The sequence below is a fragment of the Magnolia sinica genome, chromosome 6, assembly GCF_029962835.1.
Source record: "Magnolia sinica isolate HGM2019 chromosome 6, MsV1, whole genome shotgun sequence".
Taxonomy (NCBI): Eukaryota; Viridiplantae; Streptophyta; class Magnoliopsida; order Magnoliales; family Magnoliaceae; genus Magnolia; species Magnolia sinica.
Genome location: NC_080578.1, coordinates 88274067 through 88284238, shown reverse-complemented (window position 1 = coordinate 88284238; position 10172 = coordinate 88274067). Strand labels below are relative to the sequence as shown.

Genomic DNA, 10172 nt, shown 5'->3' with positions numbered 1-10172 from the left:
GGACTGCCCTAGTCCTCTGATAAGCCATATCATCAATTGATTCTCTCAGTGCCGCAACCAATATCTCTTCTCTATCTTCATCTTCTTGGATTAATATCAAAACCTCAATCTCACTACAAGAAATGGGAAAAGTGCTGCTAGTTCTTTTACCGGCGCTTGATTGTCCATAAAGCTTCTACCGGCGCTTAGAGACATTTACTGGCGCTTGTCTGAGCGCCGCTAACTATTCTTTTCGGCGCTTGTTCTGGCTTCAGCGGCGCTTTTGGTGGTTGCTAGTATTTCTGAAAGAAGCGCCGCGAAAAGTAAAATAAGCGCCGTGAAAATTCTAACCAAGCGCCGGTTAAAGGATGATTTCTGGACACTTTAAATTATGGATAAGCGCCGCTAAAATGTATTCAAGCGCCGCAAAAGTCTTTGTATAGATTTGAGGGGCCCTAGCAAGCCAATAATTTTTTTTTATTATATATAATTCAATTGAAACCTGTATTTTTTTAATATTTGAAATATAAAAAATGACGCGATAATATTAAACAAAGTTTATATTACTACACAATAAAAAAAATATAATATTTATTATAATAAATTGAAAATGGTCTTGAATTAAAAATAAAAATAACAAATCCTCTATATGGTCTAGTCCTAGCACGAGTGGCGTTAAAAGGCTGAAGTGCTTGTAGGCCTAAATTTAGGCACAATTGATTAAAATCCTGCACACAAGGGGGAAAAAAAAAAAGAGAGTCAAAATGTAGCATTCAAATTGGCCTAATAGGACCCTACCCATTGACAACCCTACCTACAACCACAAAACCCCTATTGGTTGTCCAGTTATATATAGAAAAGGAAGAAATTATTCCTCATTTGATCTACTTCTTGACATTATCCTAATTACTTGTAGGGTACACTGAATCAAGCAAAAGATATAAAAGCAAGGACAAAAAGGATCTAAGTTCTAATAATATCAATGAATTCCAATTCATTTCAAGCAATAGAAAATGGTGTTTTTGTCAGTGCCCAGTAAGCATAGAACCAACAGTGTGATCATAATATTCACTTGCAGAAATACCAATGATCATAATGTTTTTCTATCTAACTTGGACATCTTCATCTAAAGAAAATCAAAGCTACATTATCTCAGTGAGTGCACTATTGATATTACCATTGTGTATGTCTTCCCAGAGCCTGTTTGCCCATATGCAAAGATGCAGGCATTGTAACCATTGAGAACAGATCTGATCAATGGTTGTGGGTCAGCAAACACTTGCTCTGCACAGAAACAATAAGTATGAGTGACTGAAGAAAATGTCTACCCAAAGCCTACCATGCATCCCTGATGTTTTTAAAGAAATTAACCCAACAACACCAGTTTTAGGTACCATTTAGTGATATTTTCATAACAATATGTCCTACTTATCAACAACAAAACCAAATCACTATTGGAATGATTGTATTCATGTATTACAATAAATTTTGCTTAAAAAAAGCTGTCAACCCATGTTCCCAAATGTTTATAAGTATATGTTTGATGGAGATTGAAGAGTAGTGGATATTTCCGTAGATAATGACAAGAATATCTAATTCTGGAATAACTGCTTGATTCTTGTTTCTTACAAGAATATTATGAAGGGTGTAACCTCATAAAATTCCAAGTCTCACATATCAACATTAGTATTTAGGCAAAAACCAAAATGCTTTCATGACAGTTATTGAGTCTATTCTGACAGAAAAGTATTTTCACCATTTTTAAAATGCAGGGCATTTTCATTGGTATATTGAAGCAAAGTCGGTTCAGAAAAATTCCCATTATATCATGGAGAAATCATATATATCCCCTTATTTCATAAAAGAAACCTTCTCTGAGAAAGAGAACATACGTTGTGTGACATTTGTTCCGAACACTTTGTTAAAAGAAAATACTCTCCTTGCATCTTTACCATGCTTAAGAGGATTTACAATCATGATACTCCCATTTTCTCCAATATAATCTACAGTAGTATGATGAATAAAAAATCCACCAACCAGAATATTGTCTTTGAAGGAGCAAATAGTATGATGAATAAGTTATCAGAACTCAAAAACTGTCAAAAATCACAGAGCTACTCAGTAACTAGACCAAGCCATATTGACTTTGGTCTGGTTGAACATGGATGAAATCGAAAATAATGAGGAAAAATTCACAGAATGCAAAGAAACTGAAAAGCTTATCCAAATTGACGTGACAAGGTAGGCTGATGATAATGCCATATAATCTTATTACAGCTGTGACAATAATGGATGGTTTTTGGTAGTGACATCATGAAGAACCTGCAAAGAGCAGAGTAGTTGGGCCCCACCTTCACTTCGAAGATGAATGCTGATGGCTACTCATGTTTGGATTTCTATTCGCACGCACAAGTTTTAGATTGTTACTTTGACACATGTACATCAGGCCCATGTGATCCGACCGGAATGAAGGATATGCTTGCAATTCGGGAGCCGATCAAGTGTTTACATGAGAACATAAATAATCAAATCTTAGCCCTGTCAAGATAGGATTAGGTGCACTAACTGACCTTGAAATGTGGAGGGAAACAACACATCAGCTTAACTCGCAGACACAGTCCAATAACTGTTGCCATGCTATAATGCTGGATGGTTGGAATGAAGGTAATCCTAACAGTTCAAGTAAGGAATTAGTATCGCAGTTTTGAAAAATACAATAATCATTGCTGAAAACTATCAATAAATCCATATCAAGTAAATATAAAACATGGAGTAAAAACAATTCAATGACAAATAGAATTGCAAGGCAGCCCATATCCAATTTTTTGGTGGCACATATTAGAAAACAATGTTACTGTCATCAATGTGACAAATATCATTCAGATTTTGAAATATTGCAAGAAATACATTTGTGGGCTGAATTTATTTGTGGGCTTGGGAGTTGGATTAGAGCCAATATACCTTTCAAAAAGAGGATCCAAAGGTTTATGCTGACTCAAATTGATGTTGGCCATGAGATGTTGAGGAATTAGTTACTTGCATATTGCCAAGGAGAATTGAAAATAAAACCAAGCCACGAATGGAAATGAGAATTAGTGCTAACCTACATATTACCAATGAGAAGTGAAAATAAAACCAAGCCACGGATGGAAATGAGAACCACAAAGAAAATCTCCCAAACACAAGTACTTGTTTACAGATTTTGGCCAATAGCACTGTAAAGCAGAAATAGCTGTCACACATTAGCTCAAAAAGCGAGACATTACAATGCGATATGATTGTCCCTATCAATGCAACTGCCTAGTGAGAGGCAAATGGCAAATCCAGGTAGACAAACAGACTAGAAAACTGTAGTATTGAATGCTATTTACCAAGGTACAATGCTTAACCAAGGAGATAGGGAATTCCCCTAAGTTTTAGAAGATTGGAAGATCCTATACCTTTGATCTTTGGATTATACACTCTCGGTTGAATTCGGATACCTACTGCTGACTGCAGAAAAAGCACATCTCATTCAGTTGTTAAATCACACTGATTCTTTTGGGGAGCAGGTTATGAGGGTTTGTTATCCTCATTGTATTCATTGCCAACAACAGAAATCTTACCTGCATTAAAGAAGTAAGGACATTTGATATAGGAACTCACTTTTCGTACAATTGGAAAATGTAAATGAGATCTGTACCAACCATCAAGAAGGTCCTACCATGGATGGGCCATATCCCAAAATTCACACCCCATTGGACAATCCTACCGGTTGGATTGGGATCATTTGACCTACCTTTTTTTTTAAAAAAATAAATAAATAATTATGGAAATGGTTACATCCATAGCGAGGCAGTGAGGCCCTCCCAAACATGAGACATGTTCACATGAGTAAGGTGTTAGAGTAAGGGGCTGCAAGTAAGAAAGCAATACTTCACATTAAAATGCTTGGCAAAATTACAAATTTTTCATCAAGTCTTGAAATACAGCAAATGCTATCTCATATGGATATTCTCATGACATCGAAAATCCTGATAAAGTGCTGCAATGTATACAGACTACAGAACTATAGAGATGACGGGTGATATTGGTGATATAATATATACATAACTAAAGAGAAGGAGGGATATATCGGTGATATAATATATATATACCTTCTACATCTCTATCCTTTTTCTTTTCCTTCAAAAACTTCCCAGGTGATCCAAGTCAAAGATACAACATAATTTTGGATATTAGATCAAGTACAGAACCATCTACGCTTATAGTAACCATTTCCTGTGTGACAGATCCGAAACAAAATTAGACATGTTGTCCCTCCAAAGATGCACAAGAGCATCATATGTGAGACAAGGACACAAACCTCCAAAAATGGGCAGCCCTGCATTACTCATATGCGATGTGGTAGGCATATCATTGAAAAACTTGTCCTAAAATGCATTAAAAAACAACAATTGGAGTAGATATTTATTATTAATTACAACAACATTGAAGAAATGCACGAAAACATAAATTACAGAAAATAAAAGGATTGAAATTCGAAAATGCTCGCCAGATTGAACATGTGGGATATATCGCACTACTTGTACGTTTCGTATCGCACTGGTGGGATACAAGATATAACGTGGGATATATTGGCTGATATCATCGATATTTAAAACACTACCTAGGCCTAGTTCTAGATGTTGCATGATTCAAATATTACGCTGAACGAAACCACCTAATTGGTGATTGTCAAATGGACTCTAAAATGAAAATTAAGGAATGAAGCAAATTCAAAGAATAAATTTCCATTAGTAAGAGGTTAAAACTTACAACTTCCCAAAGAATCTGAATTTGAGGCCCCGCCCCATCTAAAGATGGCCCAATGATTTGAGTTTGGATCAATACGTGTATGCCACATGTAAAGTAAAAGAATCAATGGATATAAAAAGGTCTTTGGTGTGGCGGGTCAGGTCATTCGAGCGCAACCTATTCACAGTTCAGTGGGTTAGGTCAGGTTGGGATTGTGCTTGGTGAATTTTAAGTTTGGTCGGGCTGCATGGTCATGGGTCATGAGTTAGGATTGGGCTAAAATTCTTGGCCCTTTTAGTAAATGGGTTCGGCATGGGCTGATGCTGAACAGGGCCAAACCCGACCCACTGTCACTCCTCTAAGGAGGGTGGCAAATGGACCATGCTTGAGCAGTGGCCACCACCAAATCTAGGCATATTTAGGATTATTAGAAGTTCACGAAATGGATTGAGTTTAAGACCTAACTAGTAAATAGCCCACACCCTGACCTGAATTTTACCCATGGTTAAAAGATAAACCTATGCTAAAAAAACATAAAATTACTGATATGCATGTTTCTGGACTCCCAACAAATCCAAACTCGGCCAAAATTTGCAATGCAAATAACTGCACAGCACCATCCCTCCCAACAGGATAATTCTCCAAAATATAATTATGCTGCAACTGGCATGGGAAAAATAAAAATTACCATGAAGTACTGAATTTGAAACAAAGAAGATGAACTTATTACAGGTTCAAGGAATGGATTGAGTTTAAGACCTAACTAGTAAATAGTCCACACCCTGACCTGAATTTTACCCGTGGTTAAAAGATAAACCTATGCTCAAAAAACATAAAATTTCTGATGTGCATGTTTCTGGACTCCCAACAAATCCAAACTCGGCCAAAATTTGCAATGCAAACAATTGCACAGCACCATCCCTCCCAACAGGATAATTCCCCAAAATATAATTATGTTGCAACTGGCATGGGAAAAACAAAAATTACCTAAATTTGAAACAAAGAAGATGAACTTACCACTGAAATCAAAGGGAATGCAACATAATGCTTCAATCGACTGGTCACTACATTAAACTCACCTGCACATAAGATAACTGTAGAAACATTGGGTCTGCAAAATATTCTTTTTGGCAAACAAATAGATTCAAGAGAGTGATAAAAATTATTACCGTTGCCAAGGTCAGGTGACTTAGTACAAATGACAACTTTTCTGCTTTCAAATAGACTGAAACTGGATGGTGTTGAAAGCTTGATGATCCCAGCAAGTTCCTGAAGAAATTGGTATGTCCATTAAAATATAAGAATGCAGTAATAAACAATAAATTTCACGTGAGAGGCATTACTTGAATACATACATTGTTAAAACATCCCCACATTTGTAGAATAATACGATTTTCAATGACTATGCTGCACTATATATTATTCAAAACTGTAGAGTGATTCAAGCCGAAAGGATTTAACCAAAGATGGCATAAAATAGTATTTGTGAAGCAACCCAAAATAGAACCGGAACCCATTTATAATGAATGTCAGAAAACCTCTAAAGAAGAAACGGGAAAAAATGTTTAGAAGTACCTTCATAGCATCAGCAACAGTTGTTGCCATGTTGTATGTAATTTCTTTAACCATCTCATCCAAGAAAAACACTATGGTCGTAAGCTTTCTACCGATCAACAGATCTTCAATCTCCTCATGTGCATGAATTGTTTGCCTAGGTCCAACCTTCATAGGAGGCTTTAGAGCATCCCATGTATTCAATGCAAGGGTTTGGATTTCAGGATCAACATTCACCCCATAGGCTACACAATGAACATGCTCAGATAGGTATCCCCAATATCCTTACTACGAAGCATGGAAGACGCACACAAATACATTAATTCCTATGCCTTTATCAACCATTGCCTATAGAAATAAACAAACCAACAATAGAAATCGAAACAAAGAAACCTATGACGAAGAAAGAGCATGCAAATCTGCACAAAATGTTCATCAAGTAGTTTCGGGCGCTTCATGGTTTGCTTATAAACATTTCTAGCATGCCCAATCCTCTCTTCTAACTCAAAGGAGCCACTCTATCCAATGAATCGATTCCCATATACGTCAAGATAATCTGGAATAATTTGATTGAATGACTTAACAGATCATTGTTTATCTTAAATAAAGAAGTAGGGATAGGATCCTGTCAAAATTTTAGCATATATTTCGCATAAGCTATGCACCGAATACAACAATAGTCATGAACATGACTATAAAGACCTTTAAGAACAAAACCCGTTTTTTTCCCCCTTGAAAATTCAAAAATCTAAAAGCCCTATGGCAATGTAAACCACCTTTTTCCAGGTATTCTCAAATCAATGACTGCAGTGAAATCAAATGGAGCAAGCACCCTTTGGAAACACCGCATGTCCTCCAAAGTAAACTTCTCTCAAACTTGAGGGCTGACAGATCATTTAGAAAACTCCACGTCTTCCAGCAGATTGGATCTGCTTTTACATGGATCTCAAAAATCCCTCTACCTAGAGAAGAGCAAGGTGATAGAAAGAACCAAAACCTAAGCACTTAGTTTAAGGATGCATAAATGGTGAAAGAACAGGAAAAGAAACAAATATGCCTAGAAACAATTCAAGAACACAGAACTCATAAACATGGGTGTAAAATTTACGACTGAACTTTTGTATTAGCACCAGTGTTTTAAATAGCGAATGAATAGCCTATAGCATAGCATTCACACCAATGTCAACTTACCATTTCAGAAAACACACGATATCTACTTGTGAGAAAATATCCTATCTTTTCCAGAAAATATCAAGGGTACTTTGTTATTTTCATTATCAGATTATGAAATTCTTTTTCCTTATTTATTTTATTGTAATTTCGTGAAACATCAATGGTACTTTTTCTTGTTTTTTTTTTCTTTCTGAAAAGCACATGATATTTGAAGTAATCATAATTGCTTCATCTGTTCATGTATTCACCTTCTGGAAATGTCCGACCACTTCAATGGAGTCTACTAAATGTGATGCTTTCCCAAAGAAAGAGTGAACACCAGTGGCAATCACCACAGCTTCAACCTCTCCATGCTTTATATGTCGAACTAGAAAATACTTCATCTCCTGTCCTGTTTGTGACCAGAAGAGATTCTCTGGTAAAAGCAAGTGGAATTCACTGAGTGGTCAGCGTTTAATCCCCACTCTGTGGTCCACATGAGTGATGGATCTGCCTCATTTTTTGGTTCTTATCCAAAAATGATTTTAAAAAATGGTTAGACGGCGTGGATGAGACCCATACATCACAGTGGGCCACTCAAACCCCCTGCCTAACTCAGTCCGTCCAGGCAGAGGAAGGTGGCAATCTGCTTCAACCCAACCCAATAAATCCCTCCCCACTAAAACCTACATAAACCTCCACCAATCTAGACTATCCAGTCAGGAAATTCAATCTCTTGAAATTGAAATTTTCTTCACCCAATCCAGGCTATCCAGTCAAGGAAGGTGGCAATCTTTTGTGATAAACTCGCAATCCATGTTGTACCTCCCATCATAAGGAAAAAAAAAACCCTAGAAATCGAACAAATGATGCTGATAAGAATGATGATAACTATAGATCATGTACCTTCCCTTCTGTGCAAAACAGAGCATAGAAACAACAAAACCCTAGAAATCCAAGGAAGCAAATGATCCACTGAATCTCCTCCTATAAAACCCCAAAACCAGACAAGTAAACAAAACCATTAAAGATTCAAAAAGAGAGAGAGAAAAAAAAAACCATCGAGACCTTATTCGCTCGCCCTCTCTCAAAACCTGGAACAATCTCAAAACCTGGGAGATTCGTGAGAGGAATAAGATGCAGAGAGAGGGATGGAAGGGAAACAGGGGAGTAGAGGGCCGGGAGAGAGAGAGGAAAGGGAATCGAGGGCGGGAGAGAGAATGAAGGAAGGGAATCGGGGGCGTAGGAGGTGAGAGAGAGAGAGAGAGAGAGAGAGAGAGAGAGAGAGAGACGGGGTGGGGAGTGAGAGAGACAAGTAGGGTTTATATATATATATATATATATAGTCAGATATCCATCGGTTTTACCTCTTACATAGCGCCGATGAAAGAAGAACGCAAATGCCGGTTTTACCTCTTTTTGTTGTAGTGTCTCCACCACAATATATACCGTTTTCTTTCCAACTTGGTGGGATTTTCCTACCATGTCACTAATTTTCATGGCTATTGATTCAACACAGCTTAGAGGAATGTCCATGTTGGAAACTATCTTAGAAAAACGGATTTTAGACATCTCAACTTGCAAGAAATACTGAAGCTCGTACTCCATCTTCACCACCCTGCAAACTTCCATGTCAGTCACGGATCGGTGTCCCCATATATCTAATTGCATGGAGCATTCTTTTAACTGAAGTTCCATGAATAGCATGGGCACTTGGACTTCAGATGGTATTTCATCCAATTTTTCATAGATTCTTGGCCAATAAAAACGTATGATATTTTTGTGGCTGACCATGTAGGATGATTCATTCACAGCCAAGTGAAATTCATGATCCAACAACGTGTCTGAGTCATTGGCTAACATGTTGAATTCATCTTCAACATCGATGGACGAGTCGTATTCGTCATGGGATGATGTAATCGAGACTTCTTCATCTTCAACAGCTACGGACGAGTCGAATTCATCATTGGACGATGTATTCGAGACTTCTTCATCTTCAAGAGCGACGAACGAGTCGAATTCATCATGGGGCGATGTATTCGAGACTTCTTCAACGAAGGACATGGGTGTTGTTGTGTAGTCACCTGAATTTGAATTCATAAGTAGAGAGAAAGATGGTTTGGAAAAATGGCTATTGTTGTTGATTTATATGGATGGTGTTTCTAAATTGATAAACAAAGGCTATTGTTATTTATTTATATGTATGGTGTTTCTAAATCCATATGTGTTTATAATTAACGAGTTACATTAACACTACGGACATGGATCCTGCGATGGGAACTTAGGTGGGGCCCACCATTATGTTTGTGGCAAATCCAATCTGTCCATCTGTTTGGCTAGTTCGATTTAGGGCATGCAACCAAAATTTCCCTCCTTTGTGGCTTACTTGAGTTTTGGATCCGCATAATTTTTTATTGCATATACTAAAATGGACGTTGGATTTATCACAAATATCACGGTGGGCCCCAGCTAGCTTCCCAGCACAACAACTTCTGCGAAAGGCAGGAAATCCGTGTCTATCACGGACGCGGTTTGGCTAGTAAGTAGAGTTGGGCATTGGACCGAGTCGGATCGGATTGGGTCCAACTCGATCCGATCCGAAATGTAGGGAGGCTGATCTGAACTCGATCCGATCTGGGACCGGGTCCGAGAGATCTGACTCGATCCGAACTTCACTATTGGCCTAACCCAAACCGAGTCTGACTCGGTTA

General features: G+C 37.7%; 1 protein-coding gene across 7 annotated transcripts; it reads right to left on the bottom strand.

Annotated features, from left to right (window-relative positions):
• Window positions 1-522: 522 nt before the first annotated feature.
• On the bottom strand, window positions 523-8666 carry LOC131249029 (uncharacterized). Of its 7 annotated transcripts, none has more exons than XR_009172636.1 (8): window positions 5925-6024; window positions 5773-5834; window positions 4116-4391; window positions 3420-3584; window positions 2941-3194; window positions 2550-2649; window positions 1157-1263; window positions 523-707 (listed from the first exon to the last, which is right to left on the bottom strand). XR_009172636.1 is itself a non-coding variant. In XM_058249598.1 (6 exons), exons 2-6 carry the CDS (start codon window positions 6481-6483, stop codon window positions 1234-1236), a joined length of 447 nt encoding a protein of 148 aa, XP_058105581.1. In that variant the 5' UTR covers window positions 6484-6554; window positions 8368-8666; the 3' UTR covers window positions 999-1233. The 7 variants fall into 7 exon arrangements, 1 of the variants encoding a protein (XP_058105581.1); XR_009172637.1 differs by having other exon boundaries at window positions 2550-3194; window positions 4116-4239; window positions 4325-4391; XR_009172635.1 differs by having other exon boundaries at window positions 2550-3194.
• Window positions 8667-10172: the final 1506 nt, after the last annotated feature.